General features: G+C 38.0%; 1 protein-coding gene across 3 annotated transcripts; it reads left to right on the top strand.

Annotated features, from left to right (window-relative positions):
• The first annotated feature begins 377 nt into the window (after positions 1-377).
• Positions 378-23,588, top strand: LOC6649336 (histone deacetylase 5). 3 transcript variants are annotated; one of them, XM_002071611.4, is made up of 14 exons: positions 378-472; positions 2,293-2,427; positions 10,623-10,735; positions 16,046-16,153; positions 16,510-16,812; positions 17,317-17,390; positions 17,453-17,586; positions 18,768-18,914; positions 19,669-20,699; positions 20,767-22,044; positions 22,118-22,237; positions 22,300-22,734; positions 22,803-22,936; positions 23,015-23,588. In XM_002071611.4, the coding sequence occupies exons 2-14, from the start codon at positions 2,391-2,393 to the stop codon at positions 23,067-23,069; spliced, it is 3,969 nt and encodes a 1,322-aa protein (XP_002071647.1). In that variant the 5' UTR covers positions 378-472; positions 2,293-2,390; the 3' UTR covers positions 23,070-23,588. The 3 variants fall into 3 exon arrangements, with proteins under 3 accessions (XP_002071647.1, XP_046867311.1, XP_023035234.1); XM_047011355.1 differs by lacking the exon at positions 2,293-2,427; XM_023179466.2 differs by lacking the exon at positions 18,768-18,914.
• The last annotated feature ends 1,735 nt before the right edge of the window (positions 23,589-25,323 follow it).

Genomic DNA, 25,323 nt, shown 5'->3' with positions numbered 1-25,323 from the left:
ATGCAAAGTGAATGATGATGAGGAAAAAAGCAAAAGCAATTGTTAAAGTATTAGTAACAAAAATATATTGCTAGTGAAGTGACAACAACAAGAGCAGAAACACACAATCAAAAGAAATAAGAAAAAATATATGTATATATACATATATACATATATATAAAAAGTGACGAAAAAGAGCGCAAAAATTATACATACATACGTACGCAGCAGCAACAACAACAACAGCAACAGCAGCAGCAACGGAGCACAAAAGCAGAGCAACAGCAGCAGCAACAACAACAGAAATAATAATACCAATACAAGAAAAAGTCGTGAATTTGTCGTACATATATATATATATTATATTTATATATGTATGTACATGTGTGTGTGTGTGTTGGTGTATTTTTTGATTAATAATTTTTTGTTATTTTGGCATTATGAAAACGTTTTAAAGTTGGAAAACCAAGAACGACAACAATAACAATAAGAGGTAAGCATACGTGTTTTTTCTTCTCCATCTCAATTTTTTTGTTTTTGTCAAATTAGAAACATTCTTATTGGATCTGTCGCTCCCCTCTCTCTCTCTCTCTCTGTCTCTTACTCGCTCACTCTCTTGCTGTTTTAACCGCCTCGAGCCGCCGCAATAATTTCAAAGTTGCGCAGCTTGCGTCGACAGCGGCGACTTCTTTTCTGCTGTTGCTTCTGCTGGTCTTCCCTCTTCCTCCTCCTTCAACTTCTCCCCCTCCACCATCACCACCAGCACCACCTTCAATACACTCAATGCGCCATTATTTATGTAACAAGTGTGTGTGTGTATGTGAGATGGTTTTTCGTCAATTTTATTATGAAGTTGTAATGGAAAGCGCATTAAACTGGTTCGTTTCATAGAATTAAGTTCTTTCTTTTGTTTCTTTGTTATTTTTTTTTTTTTATTAAAATCAACTGAAATAGCAAATGCAACAACTGTCACAATTTAAAGCCAAGTGAGCTAGATAGAGAGAGAGAGAGAGAGAGAGAAGACAGAGAAAAAAAAGCTTACTGTGCGTGTGGAAAGAAATGAATGAATAGTATTAAGAAAGAAGAAGGGGGCAGAGCATGAAAAAAATAGGGATTAATCGTAAAAGATAACGTTAATATACGTTGTGTTTCCATTAAATTAGAGCCTTTAACGGTATCCCAACTTCATCTTACTATGATCAATGATCTTATATATGTAGATATCTTTTACAGTGATAGATTTTGTCTAGAAGTTAATTTCGATTGCAATTTCTTTTATTTTCTTTTTATATTCCGTATAAAAACTTCTACTGAGCGTAAACCACGCCTACAACCAACCATCAATAGCAACAAAAAGGTTTCCCGTTCTTGTATTGATTGAATTGTTTAATTATTTATTACTAATTACTAGTAGTTAGTTTTTCCTCTTTGTGTGTGTGTGTGTGTGTGTTTCTACTACTGTTTACCTTGAATTTATGCTGCGATTTCCCAAGCAATTCAAACGATAATTTCATTTGATTGTTTTCCCTGTCAAGGACGTCGCCCTTTGTCCTGAATCCTGGATCGCTATTTATTTGTCAAACTTTCATTACTTTTTACATAACAAAAAAAATAATAATTGAATTAAGATATCTACGAAATGCAAAAAAAAAGTAAAATTTTCCCCCTTATTCAAGCTGAGCTTATCATTAGCGAGAGAGAGAGAGAGAGGGAGAAAAAGAATCCAAAGCGCGGTCAAGTGGGAGGAGAGTAGAGTTTGAACTTTTTAATCTTAAATGAATTAAAAAATCACTCCATATATTTTACATCCGATCGCCGGCTTTAATACACCCTTTCCCCTTAATAAAATGCCTCAATTATGAAAGGCGAAAGAAGGAGCCAAATGCTCATGTATGTATGCATGTTCATTTGTGTAGTATTTATCAATTACATTTTGTTGTCGTGTTTATATTGCCTATGTGATTAAGGGGCAGAGTATACAAAAACTATTAACACAATTTTGGAATCATGCATTTCGCTTAAATTCACTTGAAGCACAAATACTATGCATAAGTAAATATGTATGTGTATACAAACATTCATACATACATACAAACATACATATGTATATACATATGTATTTGTACATATATTTTATTACACGAAAGATATGGGTGGGGATTGAGTTCATTTCCTTTTCAAGTTGAAAATGTTTGTTTTTTTGGGAAACCTTTTTTTTTCTATGAAATTAAAATGATAATTATATAGATCGAAATATTCAATAATTCCAATCTAATTATTATCTGATTTTGATTTCTATTTCTTTTCTTCCAGGATCTCTCTCCTGCGTCCTCCCTCCATCCATCCATTTACCCATCCATCCAACATCCTTCTCCCTTTATCCTCAAAACACAACGCAAATCTTATGCAAAATGTCTAGTCCTGACGATAGAATACCAATACGTCATGGTAAGTGAAAATCACAAAAAAACACAAAAAAAAAACAAAAAACAAAAAAATATTTACAATTTTATTCAACTTTTGTGTATAAGAAGATCACGATATAATAAGGTTAAACAGACCTTTTGCTAAATTGTCTCTTGGTGTTGGGGACATGTTATCTAATTTTTGATTTCCTGAGTTTCCAATTATTATACACACTTACATACATATGTACATATGTACATACACACATATGTAACAATTGCTAGGAAGGTTTTTCAAAAGGGACAGGAAAAACTCACACACACACATATGTACATACATTTATCTACTTGTCGTTACATTAACATCACTCAGAATATCTAACGGAAAATAAAAGTTTACACACAGACAGAGACAGAAGCAGAGAGGGAGATGTGAGGCAGTGAAACACATGCGCGCTTTGTCCTGTCCAAAGTGCCCACTGTGTGTATTACAGTGGTTATTAAGTGATGGAAAATTGTTTTTTGAAAAGAAATCGAATCCAATAACAGTTAAGATGTACATACTTATAAATATTACCATCTTAACATTTAACCACAGTAGCGGCAAGGTGAAAATTGAGGTCTGTTCTAACCTCCTAGTGGATAGAGAGGGTGGCAAGGGTGTGGTGGGTTGATGACCATTAACAATTTGGCTAGCAGCAGCTGCTGCCCGGGCTTGAACAGCAAATAACACATTGTCCATGGTCGGGGGTCGACGTCGACGTTGTCATGACAGACGACAGCTCAAAGAATAAGAATAAGGATGGGAACGCCAAAAGAACATGAAGAAGAAGAAGAATGTTTGTCTGTGTTGGAATTGCGTGAGGAGGAGTAGGAGCAAAAAAGTCCAGGACGTTGTTGTTTTGGTGGGTTCAGTGAAAAGTGATGAAGGGAAGGGGGTGTAGAGTGATTTCTTATTCTCGTTCACTCACTTTCGGCCCACTCACCAGCACCGCCACAGCGCCCTCTCTCTCTCTCTCTCTCTCTCTCGCTTCCTCTCTCACTGTGTTCACTGCCATTGCCAAGTAGCAAGCAAGCAAAGCAGCACGTGGAGCCAACTGGCCCTGGCATAATCTTCGTTTTGTAGTAGTTGCTGCTGCTCCCACTCTTGCTTGGTCTCCCTCTCTCACTCTCTCTCCCTGTCTTGATGTATATATGTGTGTTTTTCTCTCTCTCTCTCTCTCTCTCTCTCTCGGGTGCTTTTGCCTTTGTGTCTACTTACAAATGTATGTATGAGAGAAGAGCCGACGAACAGGCGGGACCGACAGACCGACGGACCGACTCTCAACCAACAACCAAAAAAGAAAAACATTCGTTTATCGATTTTGGTCTATTTTTAGCACAAAAACACAACAACAGCAACAAAAGCAACAGCAGCAGCTACAACGTAAAATTTACTTGCCTTTGAACAAAAAAAAAAAAAAATTAAATGTATGTAACAATGACGTTGATGTTGATGTTGATGTTGACGTTGATGGGGACTGAATATGGATACGGGTATGAATACTAGAATTTATACGTATGTATATATATTTTTTTTTGGGGGGTATCCGGACAGAATCGGGTTGTCCTCTCCAATTCCATCCATTTCCAAATTGACACGCGCCTCAATCACAATGGGAAGGGTAGGGACAAAGCGAAGGAGTAGTATTAAATATTGATAACCTATAGGAGGGATTCTTCCATCTTATTAGAAGTACACACACACACACACACACACACCCAGACACCTGTATTAGGTAAAATGCTTCATTAAAGCCTAATCACGTTTAATATTTTCAAAAGAATAACAAAAACTTATATTCTATCAATAATTTTCCATGTTTTTTTTTTCATAAAATTAATATAAGCCGGAAGTGGGCTTATACGGACATGGAGCAGGAGAAGGACAAGGCTAATACAATGCCTGAACTTGAGGGTCGCAAATAGAATTCTTTGGAAGTTTTCTGAAAATTCGTATAAAGACTATTTATAACAAGGATCATTTTTTACTAACCGAAGTTGGATTTGAAGGGATAGGAAGGAGAGTTCCGAGGAATACTACTAGAAAATCTTCTATTAACTTTTTAATATATAAACTTCATTTTGTAAAACTATTGCATACTTTAGGGATGCAAGGTTGCCAAAGGAATTTTAGATTTGAGGTAGGAAAAATATGACCAGCACTAATGAATTTATTTCCAAAATTTCGGTCTCGTTATTTTAGTTATCCATTTTTTTTAGACTAAGCTGAAATCATTATTGAAGGGTTCTTTGTCGAAGAGAAGGAGCGGTCGCCCCTTTAGACAATGCTCTAAAACTATAATTTAATTTTTCAGTAATTGTCTTACTTTTTGTAAAAATGTTTTATTTGTTTCCCAAAATGGATCGAAATTTGACTAATTTGTTCTCCATTTTTCGACTCTACCATTTGCCGCCCCTCTGCCCCCTCTGCTCGTTATTCTTGCCGCCCAAATCTATTTCTAGACTCGATTCGTAATTTGTTTAAGACGCAATAACCAGAAGAAGCAGAAGAAGGCGAAGCGACAAGTTAGTGTTTTTTTTTTTGCCCACACAAACACACACACACACTCACACCTTAGTAAATGAACCAACCAACCCACCTGCAACCAGCACTCCACCCTGCCTCTTGCCACTTCCATTACCATCAGTTATTGTAATGGCATTCCAAGAATAAAATCCAGCATTGGCATTGTGTGTGTGTTTGTTTGTGTGTGTTTGTTTGTGTGTACCGTTATATAAAATCGTTAGGTTTATGTATTGCCTTGCCCCGTCAGTATAACCTTCTAACAACCACCCACAAAACGAAACGAAAAAGAAAAAAAAAACAAAACAGTCTCCGCCCTTTGCCAGCTCCTCCATTCCCCCCTTAACGTCTGCCCTTCCATTCGTGCCTCCCTTTTCAATGTATCTGTGTGTGGTAATCATTTCTGTTTGTTTCTGTTGTCGTTCTTGTTTTTGTTGTTGCTTTTTGGCTTTATATTTGTCAAGGTTAACTCGAAAAGTTGTGCAAAAGAAATGGAGGTTAAGAGGGGAGGGGTGTGTCCGTAAGGAAACTTCATTGGTGCCCCAGGACTCAACCATCTCCAGCCACCACTTGCTGCTGGCGCTTAATAGTAAATTGAGTAGAGGAACCCCCGCCGACCCAGCTTAGCCCCAGCCTCAAATGCTATTTGTTATTGCGTCTATTTTTAGAATACGTGCGCTGGAAATTTCCCCCATAATACACACACACACACACACACATAAACAGAGACACACAGATACATATATATTTCGCCTCCTATCACTCAAAATAAACGAAGTGAATTTCAGTTTTGCTTTCATTTGGGTTTTTTAGGGGGTTTGCCTGCCTTATTGTGAGGTTTGGCCAATGTTTTTTTGTTTTCTCTTTCTCTTTATAGGATAAATTGCCCAAAAAGAGCCGGGGGTGGGGGTGGTGATGTATGTTCTTCGATTAGAAAGTTCTTTTGCATGAATGAATCTAATTAAGTTAATGTCCGAATGAGCAATATATTGAAAAAGTCAAAACATAATTATTCTATATATAGGAGTCTCGATTAGTATATGGCATATGATTTGATAAGCTTTGTCAATTGTTTTGTTTTTCGCATCATTTACTTGTGATTCCCAACTAGTTTAAGTGTTAAAGATATCAAACCCCTCAAAATGTTCACCTGCCACTCTTTATATCTAATAATCTATCTATAATTTAACAACGATTTTATAAAGTAATTAAGTCCATAAGCTAAAACATTGTTTAGCCAGACTTTTGTTCTGTTTTATAATACCCTACTTCAAAAGTGTCTTAACTAACTTACTCATTTTGTGGAATATCAAAAGTTTGAGAACAAAAGAAGCTAAGACCAGTAACAAATTTAATTAAAATTAAATTTTAGTTGCAGCTTATGTAGCAATTGTAGTAAAAGGCATATCAAATTCGGATTGAAAAACTTTCTACTTCCATTAATTGCCATTTGCATTTCATTTTCTTTTCCCTCAACCCACACAAGCACCCACACACACACACACACACTTAGAGTGTGTTCTTATGTCAACATGAAACAAAATTTTAATGACCTTGAATGAGATTTAAACGGAGAGAAGAAAAGGAGGTGGGCCAAAATGGATGGGTGGCTTCAGAGATACGCATTAATATGATAATAATGATTATAATGCTCTTTACCAAAAACAGCTGACTTTGAGAGGGAGAGTGAGAGAGAGAGAGATAAGAGATAAAGACTAAGGTTAGTGTAAATTTCCCTAATTTGGTTTGCGATTTGCGTTACTTTAACGAAAAGTGTGTGAGAGAGAGAGAGAGAGAGACGACAAGTGTAAAAATTAGATTCAGTTGAATATTTAATTTTGATACAATGAGTCGCGCACGGCGGTCATAATGACAAACGGGCCCTCCTCTCTCGATACTAAAAAAAACTTCCATTAACCTCGTCATCATTTCATTGATTGAAAAAAAAACTAACCACTTTATTACATTCTTTCTCTTTTGGCATACCCTTAAAAAGAAAAAGGGTATATTCATTTTGATCAGAAGTCAGTCTATATAATCACTATTTCATATAGTTTCCATTGAGAAGAACAGTCGAAAAGAGTGACTTTGATCAATAACTTTATTTTTAAAACAATTTTTATAAAAATTAATACTTGTGAGCTTAATACACTTACAAATTACTGTGCTGAACTTTATCAAGATCGGCTTACTATCTCATATAGCTTCTAATGAAACGATCAGTACTTTTGTAGATAAAGATGGAGTAACAGAAAAGCTTGCAAGGGTATACAAACTTCGTCATGGCCGACTTTAAGTCGGTCTGCTGGTTTGGTGGGGTTTTTTCCCTAATTCCCCTGAAACGTTTGTGAAATAAATACATTTTTTTTGTTGCTTTTTACTAGAATTTCAAGCTTACGTTTTGTTCTAACTCATAGTTAGTGAAGTCCAGACTCTTAATTAAACTAGTTAAATGTAGTAATGATTTTGATAAATCAATTATTATTAAGATTATGAAATGAATTAGAACTGTTTTTTGCAAGATGTGAATTTAAGCTTTTGTTGGCATTTTTATCTCATAGTTCATCTTGCCGCCCCACCCCGCCCACTCTCTGTCTTGGCTGTCTGCCTTTCTATTTTATTTGTGCAATATTGCGGTTGCTGCTTCTAAATATACTCCCTATAGCCATGCACGATTTATAAATGCTTCTCTATATATAGAATAGCAAGCCAAACAAGCAACAGAAGCGGCAGCAGCAGCAGGTCACGGCCTAAACATTGAGAGAAAGAGAGAGAGAGAGAGAGAGATGGAGATGGAGAGAGACAGAGAGTATATAACATATGCACATGCGTTTATTGTTGGCTGATCTGATCTATATATAGATATAACTTCTGTCTTTGTTTCTCACTTACTCACTCACAACCTCTCTATCTCTCTCTCTCTCTCTTATTTGCTCCCCGCTATTTATGTGTATGTGTCTCATACTAATATTCAATTAAAATCAATTTCTTACCCAAAAAGAACAAAAGCTTTAATAAATTAACTAGGCTGCAAGAAGAACAGAAATAGAGAATGAGTGAGAGAGACAGAGAGAGAGAGAGTGAGAGCAATGTATTGTGTATGGTGAATGAAAATTTAAATTGTGGAACATGTGGTTAGTCATAACTCAATTAGTTGTCGTCGTCGTCCAGTTGTATAATACATATATAAATAAATGCTTCACATCTAATTGTCGATGAATGAGAGAGAGAGAGAGAGAGTGAGAAGAAGGGTGTGATAGAGGGGGAGAGAACTAAAACTAATAACAAATTTTTAAGTGTAATTGCGATTGTTTTCTTTTTAGATAAAATACCAGAAATGTATTCACATTTAAGATGGTCACTTGTTGTTCCCTTTCTCTCTCTCTCTCTCTCGCTCATACTCATAATCATTTTCTACTCACTCTCCCTCTCACTTTTGTTTTTCTTTGCCTTTTTGAACGACAAAACGTTATCGTCATTGAAAAATTATCAATGAAAATTGTATTTGTATATATGTATGTATGTACACCTCGTACTCATAAATCGAGAAATTGGGCGTATTTGAAAAGTATTTGCCTAGAAACAGATCGTTGGATCGGGGAAATGAGGGGGACACCATATTAAAGAAACGATTTCCTCTTAAGAAAGTTAAGACCGCATAATGAAAATGCATCAATTTGTTAATTTTAATTAAGAATTTTCAAAAATAGAGTGTAGAAAATAGATCAAGTCAAATAATTAACCCTTTCCGAATGAATTTTAAGGTCCTACGTACGCTATTCGCTTTTGCCTGTGGGCAACATTGGTCCCGAATGGGTTAGGGGGGTGGTGAATAGGGGGTTTTATTATAACAAAAAAAAAATGTAAAATAAAACCAAAAATGTAGAATTTTTCCCCCTTCTAATTCGTGGTTAAATCATTTGTGTGTGTGTGCGTGTGTGTGTGTTTGAGTATTTGTTGTGTGTGGTTTGCTTTCATAATTTTTCGTTTGCCTTGCTGCAAATCAAATTAGTTTACCAGTGCTAAAACGTGCCAAAAGCTCACAGAGAGAGGGAAGAGATACGACATATCGCCCCTAACTACAGTTAACATAGCCCAAGATGAAACGGAACTGGTATGATTCTCCTCTATTAGCTAGATAACCTATGTATCTATCTCGCTTGCTCACTCGCAACGCTGTCAACGTTGTCGTCACGTGCAACGGCAGCTTTAAAAACTTATCTAAAAAAAAATGAGAGAAAAAAAAAGAACGTCATTCGTACGATGTAATCTTTGTAAACTTGTACAAGGTTACTAAAAATAGTCAAAGACACACACATACACACACACACACAGATACACATAGACGAACCTACGAGGTCCAATTCGACGACGACGTCGCGCAGCAAGCTAAATACGTTTTAGATTTATTTTTAAAAAGCGTCTGATAAGCTCGACCTTATCTATATAATCAGGCAATAGACCGACCCACCAGCACCACCACACACACACACACACACACAGAGAGAGAGAGACACTACTGCGGTTGGTTTCTGCTATTTTTGGGTATGTCCGTCCGGTCGACCGCTCCCTCTCCCTTCCGTTCCTTCCTCCACGAACTGCACGCACGCTCGTTTTCTACATCTGCTGTGTGGCTCACCTGTGGTTTAGCACCTGCTCATCTCTCGCTACGCAGTGACAGATTGTATTGAAAAATAATAGTGCGAGGGGGTGGCCCGGGGAGAGGAGTGGGTGGAGCATACTGTCAATAGTCGGTTGAAACTAGCTTTCATGAAATGTAATAATAATTATATATTTAGGTAGATAAGATTTCATCAAGATGTATCTACTCGAACTTGCTGAATTGTGATTAACTTTTATTATTATAAACTTTTAGTTTACAAACCGAAAACTGGCCTCTCTCCCTCCCTCTTTTTAGCTCTCACAAGCGCGAGAGAGATTTGTTCCTTTCTTTGATCTTCTCTAATATTTTATAAATAAATGATGTAGTAATCGCTTGATTCATATTTTTCACCAACAAAATCGTTTTAACCCAGATAGAAATACTGGTAGTTATCACTTGGTGATAAGCAGGGCCAAATTTGAACAAGTAAGGGGGACTATTTGTTAGTGATTTTTGTCGTCTTGTAACAAAAATTGGTAATTTTCCATAAACGTTTTGCGTTTTGTCGGAGAAGGTGGACCCTTCTTTTGTAAAGTTCCCTCACTTCCTCTCTCCGAAATTCGGCCGTGGTGCAAAGTCAAAAGAAAACTTTCATCCAATCTCGCATCAAATTTGGGGAACCTGCTTTGTCTATGAGAGATGATTAAAGAACTTATCTTTAAAAGTGCAAAAATTCATTAAAGAAATGTCATTATTCATTTTTATACCTAGGGCTCAATTTTGTACAAATCTGAGCCCAATATAAATCTTTTAATATACCGATTTAATCTGTAAACGTAACGCTATATAATAATATAATACTTATAAATATAAATATAAACCCTAATAGTTACCTACTTAAAACACTTTAGAAAAAATACGAAAAGCAGAAACAAAAATAAATCATAATGTAAAAAACATGTTTTTTAAGATACTAAGACATAATTTATTGTTGTTTATCGCCTTTCACATACACCTTCTACTTACATATATGAAATGTATTTTAATTAGAGATACTTACAATTTGCAGATCTGCCATCGGAAGCCGGAAATGATGAGCGCTTACTTCGCATGTCATCGGGCGTTTTGACTTTGGATTATAAGCCACATCCAGCGGCTGATATCGATCAGCAGATCATGGAGGTAAGCACAATCAAAACTGAAGCCCCCCTGAACACACAATGAAAAAACACTCAGAAAAACTATATGTAAACTGATTACTAAGTCGGCGTAATGCCAGACTAAAAGTCGTCACTGAAAGATTATTTTTAGTAATCGTTTTGGTCATATCAATTTGATTTCATTGTTAAAAACAATTGGACGATATCATTTCACAATGATGCCATCAGACTTGTCTGGAGTTTTATTATAAATGTTTCGATGACTTCAACTAAGTAACCATAAGATATTTTAATCTTTATCTAGCCAGAGACTTGAGAGAAATTGCTAAGAGTGGGGATTTTCTTGGGAATCGACTGACGTCAAATAGGACGACAGAATGATATCAGTCGAATGAATGTGTATATGTACATATATAAATAGATAAGAATGTACAAAAGTCACTGGGGAATGTTTGGACCTACTACTAAGTAGTAGTACTTACTAGTTTTCTAGTATGTATTGGCAAACATTTCCACACAGAGAGTTTCCAGAAGAGAAAAGTCAATATTGTATCAATTGTGTTTTTGTGTTGTTTTTCGTTTGAATTTGAATCGAGCGTGTTATTATTTATATGTATGTATGTATATATGACTTTGTCCCATTAGCGAGCATCATCATTATGATCATGATCTCTGCTCTGCGTTTTTTGGGGGTCTGCTAATTGAGATTCTCTTGCCGCCCCTACCCTCCCGCTCCACCCCCTCCATTATTCCATTAGCCTAGCCTAGCCGCCTACTTAGGCAAAAAGCTGCGGCATGTGGCACATTTTTTTCCCCCTTTCTTTTCTCTCTTTGCATTCAAATACCCTACATATGGGTGATAAACATTGTGTGTGTGTGTGTGTGTTTGTCTTAATTAGAAACGTTGTGAAATTTCAGTTTTGACTTGACTTTGGTAATGGTAATAAGGGGCAAACAGTCCTTGGGCAGGGTATCCTTTAGTTGATCTTGCATTTAGTTTTGGCTAGTTATGTGGTTGCTGGTTTTTAGTTTGTCTTGTTTTCTATCATCAACTGCTGCCTGCCTTGCGCTTTATTTATACTTTTTGCTTGGCTTCGTGCCTCATGCTCCTCCTTCCCCCTGGCTGCCTGCCTGCCTGCCTGCTGCCGCGTAGTGGGCTGGTTGATGTTGCTGCTGCTTCATGTTGCCTCCGTTTGCTGTACACACACAGACTCGCTCTCTCTTTCTCTTTAAGTATTGGGTATATGTATCTAAATATATCCGCGTGTACAACTTAATGATTCTATATTTATTGTTTTCACTACGAAAATATGTATTGTATGAGTTTTTGCGCATTTTTTAAATAAAAATATCTAAAAATAAAATCAAAAGCAAGCGAGAGCAAAGAATGAGAGGAGATCGTGGTGAGCAACGAAGCAAAGACTGAGAACTACTACATACAGCGGCAGCGCATCGACAACAACTAATTGATGCCTAGTTGTTGTTGTTGGTATTGTTCTATTCTCGTTTTTGGGGTATGATGAACAGCTGCCAGTTGATTGTGGATCCTCTATTCCCTGATTTACTTGAGTCGAGTCTTAACTTTCAACTTCTCAGGTCACTTCACCTGTTTTGCACCTTTACGCACTTAGTGCCTGTTCCTTCTCATTTGCTGCATTCAAAATACCCTGTAGAGAGATAGTGAAAAGGGTGTATTGAGGTGGCCTTTAATTTCGACGATGATTTAGGATAAACGTTTCGTACAAAAAGCCAAAGTTAGAACTTGAGATGGTTACAGGTCCATTTTTGGGAAGCCGAACATAATCGGCTCTTCACAGATAGAAGACAAACGTACGTTAGCCGAAGTGATATCTGCGAGAGTACATAAAATGTCGGCTTAAATTGCACTCTCATTCTCTCACTATCTTCACAGTGAGAGAGAGAGAGAGTAAAAGCTTCCTTGGCAGGAGGTCTTAAATGTTATCCGAGCATCATCATCTTTCGTGAGTTATGAGCCGATTGCTTGCCGAATGGATCATGAAGTGACTATTGTTTTTGCTTAGTGAATGCGGAAGAGTGTTGGAAAGTCGTTGTAACAATTAAGTATGCGGATTTTTTCCGTTCTTGTTTTGTTTTACTCTTTTGTTTTTGTTTGATTATATTTTTAGTTTCTTTAATCTTTCTTTTGTTCGATGCCTTGTTGTTATTTTTGTAGTTGTTGCTAAAGTGTTGGCCACGCCTTCGCCTCCTACTTGTGCTGCTGCTACTGTTGCCGCCCCCTCGCACTCCTCTCCCCAAGACAACCATCCATCCCGTGTCCCATCCCGTCCCGTCCCTCTCATCCGCAATTGTTTCTTGTGCTACTTCTGTATGCCTGAAGCGATTGCCGTTTTTGTTATTTTTATTTTTCCTTCCTTCGAATTTATTTTTGTGTTTTATAAACTTCTGTGAATTTTATTTTTAAAAGAGAAAATATACGACGGACATATCATGCCATACATATATATATATACGTACATTATATATATACTATATACATACCAGGCTAGACTATCCCTAACCCCTCCCACGCTGCCCCTTACCATCAACATTTGACTATACTTATCGAAATTGCTAAATTGCTAATCATTGAAAATGCTTTTGTGTGTTGTTTTCAAACTAACGCAATGTAAATTAGTGAAATTAATTAACGTAGGAGGGAGAAGGTGGAGGTGGAGGTGGAGGAGGAGGAGGAGGAAGAAGGAAAGAATGGATGGTTGGGTTGGGTAAGTGGAAGGGGGAAAGGGTTGGGGCCTGCTGTGCAGGTGCACTTGAAGGCCAAGTAAGCAACTAATTGCTAAAATATCTGTAAAATAAACTTTTGGTTTTTTACATAATTTTCTATCTTGAATTTATAAGAATTTCATTTACACAAATTAAAAAAAAAATGAGGATACTACTTAGTAGGATGATAATTTGCACTAATTTGAGTTTAAAGTTTATTCCAAGATACATTTTGTCTTAAGATAATTTCACTAAAACTTGAAATATGTATGAAATGAATCATCTTGCCCACTTCCGATTTATTAATACATATTAAGAAAACTGTAGAAATTAGATTCAAGTTAACTGAATTTGAATTAAACTTTACAAGTTGTATAGATGGTAGAATGTTAATAGTCTCACTAATTTATCAGAGTATCTTAATCCAGTTAAAAATTCATCTTATCAGTGACAGATCTACATAGGTGTAGATTTTTGATGGAGGGGGGTTAACTAACTAAAATTTTTTGGGTTGTAGGGGAAACGGTCATGACAGCCTAAGAGATGAAATATTGCTAATTGATAATACATATATCTCTGTGTTCCTCACCCGAGGATTTAGCAGGGGATTTTTGTGTAAGATTTAGATCGATAGATTAGCAATAAATTTAGTGTTCCTTTTCTTTTTGTTGTTATTGTCGTTCTATTAGAGAATCATCATCATCATTAAACAAATTGTTGTGTTTGTTGTTGTTCTTTATTCTATTTATATGGGCGGTTTCTGTTCTGTCGTCTTTTGGCCCGTTAATTATAGCATAGGCCATTTATAATTATAGCACTTGGTCCGTTGTATAGCAGGAGCAACAACAACTGACAAAAGTTGTGCAAGGCAAATGGCAAACCTACCCCTCCTCCTCCTCCTCCTCCTCATTCTCCTACTATGTAATGCGGGGGAAGGGCATGTAATGGTCAGTGGGCTGAGTGCGGGTGGTACGGGGGAGTGGGTTTGGGGGTCAGGTGACTGACTGTGTGTTGCATTTTCTAAGAATTACATTTGGCATATGGTTAAAGGCGATGATCATCAGCAGGCAATGCCATCGATGTCGACGTCAACGTCGACGGCGACGCCGACGCACGCCCATTTGTCTGGCATGCGCTAACCATGCGCATGAGAAAAGAGAGCAATGTGAAAAGTGCAAGTGCGATAGAGAGAGAGAGAAAGAGAGAGAGAGAGCTTCTCTTCCAACTGCTTTGAAAATTGTATGTTTAAATTATTGTTTTTTTTTTTTGCCAGTCGATCAAATGAAACTGTAATGAAAGCGCGTCCCGTCAAGACAACAAACCAAATATAATATATAAAATTTCAAATATCGAAAATTCCCATTAACAAAAACAAAAAAAAAAAAAAACACTCGGAAAATATCAAAGAGATATATAATCGCGAAAATCGCGGAAAAAGAAAAAAAAAAACATAATGCCAAAGAAAACATTTTTAATAAAAATACAAAAGAAAACAACAAAACACATGAAAAGCATAATAGATTCTAGACATAAATAAATAGTAAAATAGAAACAAGAATAGAATGAGAGGCAAAGGCAACGACGAAGAGTGCTCAAAGAGTGTGGGTAGAAGATGAAGCGAACAAAAATCTCTCGCATATTTCAATAAAAATTATTCATTATTGGGTTTTTGGGTTGTGGTGTTGGTGGTTCTGGTTCTCTGAGTGCGCTGAGTGTTTCCCCTCTCTCTCTCTATGCTTCTTCTGTGTTTTGCGTTTTGGCCACTTGTGTGGCAAAAGAAAGCAACACGAAAGGAAAAAGAAAGAGGAGAGAGTAAAGGCAGCAGGTAGGGCCATGCTTTATTTCTCCCTCCTCCTCCTCCTCTCTGTCTCTTTCTCTCCCTCTCAGCGCGTCTGTGGAGACGTAATCGGCAAAGACGCCAACGTTAAGGTCATGGAAACATATTGTCAACAACATTATTATTATGAATATTATTGATGGTGCGGAATGGGGGGTTGGGTGGCTGATATATGTACCTATGTATGAGGAGAAAAGAAGAGTCAGATAATTAGTGATCAGGAATGATTCAGATTGAATTGTGGCTTATAAATCTCTTATTAATAACTACTTCACATTGCCTATTTATTCAAAATGACTCAAACGATGATGATGATGATGATGATGATGATGATTGATCCTGAGAATAACTAACTACCTAAACGAGATCCAATCACTCAATCGCACATAGATTAAAGGGTTCAACATTACGTTGACATTTTGGCAAAATCACTTAACTTAAATCAATCTTCAAAAAGGTATCAAGTGATCTGTTATGTATAATTGAATTGATATGAAACTTATTATGATGATTCCGACATTCGTATTAGAAAGGTTCAAGGGTAATTTTTAAACAAATTTACCTTTTAATCGGTACTAAAACTTGGAAAGATCTTATAGCCAATAATGATCACTAGGAAGAGTAGATATAAAGGATGAGTCATCAAATTGGCCCAATAATTACTCATCATTCTTTGCATTTGACTTTTTCACTTTCTTAGTCAATAATGTTCTCCTACTCTTTCTTTCCCTCTCTCTCTCTTTCTCTGTTTAGCTCAAAAAGAATCAGGAATTGCAAAAACAAAGGCTATTTGACACATTTCAGGAACAAACGAAACAAATGGAACTGGAGCATAAATTGCAATTGCAGCACAAATATCAAGTGAGTAAACCAAAGAACAAACCGAAAAAAAAAAAAAAACATTTCAGTCGCAGTCGCCGTTGATGACGATGTCGACTGATTGTTGTTGTTGTTGTTGTTGTTGAAGAAGAGAATCCGGCGCGTGGGCCGACCGGACGGACGACAACGACGCCGGGTTTCGCGAGACATGAAAACATCAAAATATGTATAAGATAAAATTATCATCATGCTTTTTTTTTTTTTTTTTTTTTTGTGCGAGAGGCCGGAAATGATTTTGGACGACAAATAAGCCAGAGGCGCCGCAACAACAACAACAACAATAATAGATCATTCTACAAAAATCAAATTTAAATTGTTATTGTTATTTATTATTTTAGATTGCGGTGCATTCACATGGCGCATACCAGGAATTGCGGGAACAACATGAAACAATGCCACAGCCTGTGAATGTTGCCGAAGAGCAGCAACATCAACATCATCGTCAACAGCAGCAGCAGCAGCAACAACAACAACGTGAACAACAACAACAACAACAACACCAGCAGCAGCAGCAACAACAACAACAACAACAGCAACAACACCAGCGGGAACAACAACGCGATCGTCGTGAACGGGAAGTGATGAAGCGTAAGGAGAATTGTAGCGCCAATGCCAGTCCCGAAGTCAAACAGCTTCTCAATGTAATTGGCCAATTGAAGAGTTGAATCTATTTGGTGTTTTTTTTTTTATTTTTTTTTATCCCCAGGCCCTACTAGAAATGCAGACCACACCACTTACATACATACTTAGCAAGTCCAAGTCCTTTTGTTTTACTAACATAATTTTAAAGTCTTAATCGCCTAAGGATGTGCCGTATTGTTGCTTGAGAAACCTCTTGGATGACAAATCACTTTTTGCCCAGAAATCTTCCTAATTGAAGAGATTATGACAAACTCTCGAAGTTATTGTAGATCTTTTGGTTGATCCTTAATTGTTAAATCTTAATTTCATTCATGATTATCGGAATTTTCAATTAATAGCGTGCCATAATGAAATTTGGTCTATGAACTTTTGCTAACTTGAGAACTTTAATTCAGAATTTTACATTTGCTCGTTAATGATGTGTACTGCATTTCTAGGGCTGCTCTTTCCACTTATTGAAAACAATTAAACGTTTTCCTCTTTCTCTCTCCCTCGTTATATAGTACTTTATTATGAGTCGGAAATCGCAGGCGGCTGCATCGAATGGCACAACAACAACATCACCCTATCGTAATCGGTATGTATAGAAATCCAAAAGAAAGTTCACACACTTATGAACTAATGAATTTGTTTATGCAGTGGCGTTGTCAAAAGCTCATCAGGTGAATCCTTGCCAGCGGGCACTGTGACCAGTGCGCATCCTTATAAAATACCTCAACCGCCGCCACCAACACTGCTCAAATATGATTCTGATTTTCCACTCAGAAAGACAGGTGAGTTTTCCTCATAAGACAATAAATGAAAGAAGAGAAAGAGAAGTTATCCTTTGGGAGGTAGAAATATTATCGTAAAGAATTTGCGGGGAATCAGCTCTCAAAACTAATTGCAATGCTTGCCGTTTGTTTTATATCAATTACTAAAAACAAAAAAAAACAAAAAAATACCCTTTGATTAGCATTACGTCAATATTACATAAAACTAAGTGACTAAGAGTTTGAATGGGAAAAAGCACAGATTAGAGATCAATACAATGGACAATATCGTATACTTATTAATTGTAGGCTATACTTTAAAACACTGACAAATCTAAAAATAGATCTTTGGAGCAGAAATCGGCTATTTTAGGCCACTAACTTAGGCTGAAAGTTGGAAATTTTATTAAATTTGGCACCTCGTAAAATCATCTAAGAAACAATTTGTCGCTTATAAATTTGAGTTAGAGAATATCTGAGGTAGAAAAAGACAAAAAGTGCCTCAATTGTGGCAAATCTATTTCCAATGCATCACTCTTCTATTAGATATTAGAAGTCTATCTCCTTGAAACATCTGGGAAAAAGAACTTTAAGTTGAAAATTTCAGTATTGAACAATATTTTTAGGCAATTTTTTTGGGAAATATTTACAAACGGTTGAACACTATAGACAACCAAATAATTAATATTAAAACTGATTTAGATTTTCTAAGGTTTTTTTTTTTTTTAAACCTGTAAAATGCTTAGTTTCTAATCATTTGTAAAACTGATTTAGATTTCCTAAGGTTTTTTTTTTTTTTTTAAACCTGTAAAATGCTTAGTTTCTAATCATTTGTAGAGAAAAATAAATATCAACATTTTTTGTATTACAATTTTAGATAAAGTATTGATCTTAGATTATATATTGTTGATCCTATTGAATGTTCTTTGAACTAGTTTAGTTTCTTTGATTTAGTTAGCTAGTGTAAAGAAAATTTCGGGATTTTTCGAAAAGAGTTTATTGATTTAAGATTTTCAAGCATGGCTTAATTATCTGTCTAATGAACTAACAGTGAGTGTAAAAAAAAACTCTCCCATAAAATGCATAATTTCTATACAGTTAAGACACACACACACACACACTTACACACCAAACAAATGTTTTTCTATTTAATATTAAACCTAAAAATCCAAAATAAAACCAAAAACAACAATCATCAATAGCATCCGAACCAAATCTGCTGAAGATACGCCTTAAACAGAGTGTTATAGAGCGTAAGGCTAGGATTGGCGGTCCAGCTGGAGCACGACGACATGAACGCCTCTTGCAGGCGGCACAGCGTAGACAGCAAAAGAATTCTGTTTTAACAAGTAAGTATAAACACACACACACACACACACACACACAGGCAGACACACCAACAAACACACACACACACAGACACAGACATACAGATGAAAAATCCAAAACAATCTAATCCAAATTCAAATGGAAGCTCTGGGCACTTGCAGGCGGCGTCAACTGCTCAAAACTGCTTGGAACATGTTTGGGATTTATTTTCTGCTGTTGTTGTTTCCCAATTGAATTGGATATTTAAATTAAACTGTATTACAGACATGAGATTTATATATATATGTATATATATATAGAGACGCCGGGGTGGGTGGTCGGTCGGTCGGTTCGGTCAGGTCAGTTGGAGGAGAATCAACCTTGATTGAGATGAATCAATTAAGTGCTCGACATTTATTGTTAAGGTTTTCATTTGAATTCAATGTTTTTAGTTTAAATTTTATTATTGTTGTTGCTTTTTATTGTTGTTGTTGTTGTTTTATAATCTAACCCTGCTCTTCTTCTTATACCAACTGACCTCCCAAACCCTTTAAAAATTGCTGAAGAAGCCCGCCCCGCCGCACGATCTTTTCAATATCGTTTTTTGTTGTTCTTAATGTTTAACTCAATCAACTAACCCAAGCCAAGCCAAGCCAAGCCAAGTTACTGCTGATGCTGCTGCTGCTGATGCTCTTCCGCGCTGCCATTGTCCATTTGCAAAACTATACAAACATATATAGATAGATATATGTAGATATGATTATTAATATCGTCTTTCTTGTTCACCCAATTTAGACTGCAATAGCACACCTGATTCGGGGCCAAACTCACCGCCAAATAACTCGCAATCCACTTTGGCTGTCGGCGTTGTTGGGAGTCGCGGCTCACCGACCAGTGCACCCATACAGGAGGAGCACGAGGAGGAGGGCATACAATATCAGCCGGGCCAACGGAGCAGTATCAATGATTTGCCATTGTTTAGTTCGCCATCATTGCCGAATATCTCACTGGGACGTCCGCATTTACCCCATACAAATAGCAATCAGGCACAAGCCGCTGCCGCCGCCACAGTCGCTCAGGCGGCATCGGCGGCCCATGTTAACTATGCCATGTTTGCTGCCCTCCAACAGCATGTGGCAACTGGTGGCGGTGTCGGTGTCGGTGTCGGTGTTGGAGCCGCCCCACCCACATACTATAATCCATTGGGTCTGCCATTTGGTAGACAACCACCAACGGCGGCAGCTGCAGCAGCGGCGGCGGCGGCGGCGGCGTCAGCTGGCCCATTAGGAATGATGCCAGCCACGGGTATTGCACCGCAACAACCATCGCCAGTGGTGCGATCCGCATCGGCCACATCCACATCATCGTCGCAGGCATCGTTGGTGGGTGATGTAGCGCCGCCGCAAGCCCATGCCGCCTCCTCCATACTGCCATCATCGTCGTCGTCGTATCTGCATGGCGGTCTGGCCAATTCGACTGTTAATCTCCATGCCGCTGCCATGGCTGCGGCGGCGGCAGCAGCTGGCACATTGCCGCCCACAAATAGCCATGCCCTGTATGCAGCTGCCGCGGCTGCTGTTGCTGCTAGTGGTGGTGGTGGTGGTGGTGGTGGTGCTGGTGGTAGTGGTAGTAGTGGTGCTGGTAGTGGTCATCATCCGCCACATAGCACACCCATAACAGATTCCCAAGTGGCGCAAGTGCATCTTCATAAGCAGGGCCATCGGCCATTGGGCAGAACACAATCAGCACCCCTGCCCCTGGGTCATCCCATGTTAACAGGTTCCAGTCAGTTGAGTGTGGTGCAAACTCACTACGAGAATAGCGAGGTGAGTGAATTGAGAATGCGAATAGAAGGAGGAGCAGATCGACAATTGAAATGTTTTATCTTTGTAGGCGGAACGTCAAGCATATGAGCACCAGGTGCTTACCCAGAAACTACGTCAAGCTGTTCTCACACGGAGCGGGGCCGTGGTACGGGAGCAGCCACAGCTCAAGGAGGAGGACGATTCCTCAGCCGAGGTCATGGACTTGACCGACAAAAAGAAACCGCCCAAAACAGTCCTAACCACAACTATAGCCACTAGCACATCTCAGAATCTGCCCGAAGCGTTGGCGGCGGCCACAGCAGCGGCTGCGCTTACGGGTGGTTCCTCTGCCGCTATTACCTGCCCGGTAGGTTATCGAGCCGCTCCGATTGGGGGCGGCAAATCAGCTAGCAAATCCCGCGATCAGGAATACCTGCAACAACAGCGGGAGTTGCTCTATCTGCAGGAGGAGGAATTGGCCAAAGTCGTGATGCGTCCATTGTCACGCACATTGAGCAGTCCATTGGTGCCATTGGGGCCACATGGTCTCAGCCAGATACCAGACACTGGGCAACAGCCAACACCCATAGCCACCTCATCGTCGGCTGATCACATACCGCCCGTCAATCTATCCCTGCCACATCGGCGTCAGTTTCTGGGCAGCGGTTCGGCTGCCACCGCCGCTGCCGCTGTCTATGCGGCCCAGATGCGTCAGCAGCAGCAACAACATCCACATCCTCATACATCGACTGCGGCCACATCGCCGCCACTTTCCAGCAACAATTCGACATCCAACTCCAAGCACAAGATCACCACTGGCCTGGCCTACGATCCATTGATGTTGAAGCACAGCTGCATCTGTGGCGACAACTCACTGCATCCGGAGCACAGTGGACGTCTGCAGAGTGTTTGGGCGCGTCTTAACGAAACGGATCTGGTGAAGCGTTGCGATCGATTGCGTGCCCGCAAGGCCACCCAGGAGGAACTGCAGACAGTCCACACAGAGGCTCATGCCATGCTCTTTGGCTCCAATCAGTGTCAGCTGAGTCGTCCCAAGCTGGAGAGCGCCTTGTCCGCCAGTTTTGTGCGTCTATCCTGCGGTGGATTGGGTGTCGATCTCGATACCACATGGAATGAGCATCATACGGCCACTGCGGCCCGCATGGCTGCCGGCTGTGTCATTGATTTGGCCTTTAAAACGGCCAAGGGCGATTTACGCAATGGTTTCGCTGTCGTCCGGCCACCCGGCCATCACGCTGAGGCCAATTTGGCCATGGGCTTTTGTTTCTTTAATTCGATTGCCATTGCCGCGAAGCTGCTGCGTCAGCGTTTGCCCGAAGTGAAACGCATTCTGATTGTGGATTGGGTACGTTTCGATCACAGACCGATTGATGATGCATTATCATTTCAATAATCCTTTGTAATATTCTTTTCGGCAGGATGTTCATCATGGCAATGGCACTCAGCAAGCATTCTACCAAAGTCCCGACATTCTATACCTTTCCATACATCGCCACGATGATGGTAATTTCTTTCCCGGCACAGGCGGTCCCACTGAGGTGAGTTGTCCTCCCTTCCTTCTCTTAGATACAATTACACAGAATCCGATATTGCTTTGCAGTGCGGCGCTGGTGCTGGTCTCGGCTTCAATGTGAATATCTCATGGTCTGGCGCCTTAAATCCACCGCTGGGCGATGCCGAATATATTGCTGCATTCCGTACCGTTGTGATGCCCATTGCCAAGTACTTTAATCCGGATATTATTCTTGTCTCATCTGGTTTTGATGCTGCAACCGGTCATCCAGCTCCCCTCGGTGGCTATCATGTGTCGCCAGCTTGCTTTGGCTATATGACACGCGAATTACTTCAATTGGCCAATGGCAAGGTGGTCCTGGCTCTTGAGGGTGGCTATGATCTGGCAGCCATATGTGATTCGGCCCAAGAGTGTGTTCGCGCATTGCTGGGCGATCCAGCGGCACCCATAGCCAAAACGGAGCTAGAACGACCGCCATGTCAGAATGCCATCAATACATTGCAACGGACAATAGCCATCCAGGTAAGAGAGAAAGACAAGGGAATTGTTTTGTTTATCATTTGTTTATATGTATATATTTTTTTCAACAGCAAACACATTGGCCCTGCGTACGATTATTGGAGCATACAGTCGGACTCTCGGCCCTGGATGCTCTCAAGATTGAGCACGATGAATCTGAAACGGTCAACGCCATGGCCGGTCTATCTATGCAGTCACTGCATAGGTAAGATACCATTAAAATTCACAAATTAAGGCAAAATATATTTGTATATTTATTACATTTCTTATCAATTTATTTTAGAACGCTCTCCCGCGATGATTCGGAGGAGCCGATGGATCAGGATGAAACCAAATAGGCTTAACCCCGACGCAATCTGCTCAATGTACATTTAGTTATTGTTGTGGTTTACAAACAAAAATTTGTTGTTGTTCGTTGTCGTCGTCGTCGTCGTCGTTGTGCGCTTGAATGGATATGATGCACAGCAGCGCCCTCCAATATCTATAGCTCCATCCAGGATTCATTAACAAACTCTTCAGTGTTGTTGCTATTGTCGTATCTGTCGCCTATAATGCCAATCAACTCTCTCTTCACATTGTTATACTCAAAACAAAACAAAACAAAAGAAAACAAAACAAAACTCACCCTACCACCTACTACTACTCCCCATTCCCCAAATTAAGCATAAACACAAATTGTACCAACGAATGAGAGCCAGAGAGAAGAGAAGTGAAGTGAAGTGAAGAGAAAAGAGAGTGGAAAGAATGAGTACAGAAGAGAAATGTAGAAGAATTAAGGCCTAAAGTTCAAAATGTGGCTGGGCCACAAGCAAAAAACAAAAAAAAAACCAAAACGCAAAGAGAGAGAAGAAAGGAAACCGCTTAAAAATTGTATACAAGATATTATATGTACATATATATATATATATATATATATATATATCTGAACAAAACTAGCTATAGATTTCTTTGTTGTTGTTTCTCTTTAATTGTTATAAACAATTTTTGGGCATTTTTTTTTTGTTTTAATAATTTTTTTCGTTATGTTTAATTGGGATCAGGATCAGGGCTTAGCAGGCGGTAACACGCACATTCACACACACACACACACACACACACACACACACACACTCAACACGATGTATTTATGATGTAAAACACAAGCTAACGGTAAATCTATATACTATAAAGAAAATGTTTATCATAATTTTTCATGTGAAATGGAATTTCACTTAACAATTATTATATAAAAAAAAAAGAAACAAAAAAATCATAGAATTTTATTCTTCATTTCATCTTCCGTTTTGACTTATATTTTTGCTATGTTTTATTTTCTTATTTGAGAGAAATGATATAGAACAAGAATTACTATATATATAGTATGTATGTGTGCATATTATATATAATATATATACTTATGTATGTGTTATTTAGTGTGCTTTTTTTTAGTTCGTATTTAAGAATGATTAAGAATATGATTAACAACTTTATAACAAATCGCAAACAACAACAGCAAAAACAAAAGAAACAAACCAACAAAGAAAAAAACAAACAGTCTTTTTGTACAATTTATTATTACTATAAAAATTAATATAATTAGAACTATTATTATAATTTTTTTTTTTTTGTCTTTATAGTTTAGTGCAAAGTTTCAAGTACAAGATATAATAAAATATATATATTTTATATGTTATATTATGTTTAAAACACACACACAAGAAAAAAAAAGGACGCAAAGCTAATTACATTATGTTTGTGCAATAAATGTGTGAGAAGAAGAACAATCTGATAAAAAAAGCAGAGTAAAACAAATCTAAAAACTATATAAAAATATAAAAATGAAACACAATTAACGAATATAAGTAATGAAATAAAATTTGTTGTTAAATGTTGCCGAGATCTTATATATATATATATATATATAATTACGTATGTATACCTAATTTTTAAAGCTGTTACAATAATATGAATACCGATATAACCGATTCAACAAATGTCTGAAATGAAGCAAAACTATTATATTGTAAATAAAACCAAACAAAAAATCATAATTTCAAAACAGAATTTCAATCAATAACTAATCTATAGAACACACACACACACACACACTCGCAGATAAAGAGAAAAGGCGTAAGGAGAATTTGAAGAAGTGAAAGTAGGGCAGGACCCCTAGGTGCAAATATATATATATAGATATATATATATATATTCTTAATAAAAATCTCTTGTTATCTGTTAAACTGTGTAAACCTGAATGTATGTACTTTTTTATGTATAACAATGATGTTGAAAATGATGATGATGAATGAAAAACAAATGTGAGAGCAACATTTTATTATAGCACAACGAGAAAGCAAAATAAAAGGGCAAATAAGCATTAAACAATTCAATTGATATTGTTGGTATTTAGATTAAGAAACAAGGCTTAAACATAATCCGTGTGTATTTGATTCGTATGTGAGAGAAATCATTACCGTATAAAATATATGTGAAATTTTTATTGGTTTACTTGAAAAAAAAGATACTTATCTATGCCGTCATAGCGGACAGACATTAGATTCAAGTGTAAATGTTAAGTATCTGTGTAGGCACAAACCCAATCCCCACCCCCAC

The sequence above is a fragment of the Drosophila willistoni genome (genome assembly GCF_018902025.1).
Source record: "Drosophila willistoni isolate 14030-0811.24 chromosome XL unlocalized genomic scaffold, UCI_dwil_1.1 Seg141, whole genome shotgun sequence".
Classification (NCBI taxonomy): domain Eukaryota; kingdom Metazoa; phylum Arthropoda; class Insecta; order Diptera; family Drosophilidae; genus Drosophila; species Drosophila willistoni.
Note: the sequence above shows the minus strand (reverse complement) of the source record. Positions and strands in the feature narration are given on the sequence as shown.

What these genes read in the sequence shown, in the direction of transcription:
- LOC6649336 (XM_002071611.4), top strand. Translation starts at nt 2,391, where the DNA reads ATGTCTAGTCCTGACGATAGAATACCAATACGTCATG. An exon ending in AAAGAATTCTGTTTTAACAA is followed by an intron (nt 18,915 to 19,668) that starts GTAAGTATAAAC and finishes CACCCAATTTAG; the next exon opens with ACTGCAATAGCACACCTGAT. An exon ending in AACGGACAATAGCCATCCAG is followed by an intron (nt 22,735 to 22,802) that starts GTAAGAGAGAAA and finishes TTTTTTCAACAG; the next exon opens with CAAACACATTGGCCCTGCGT.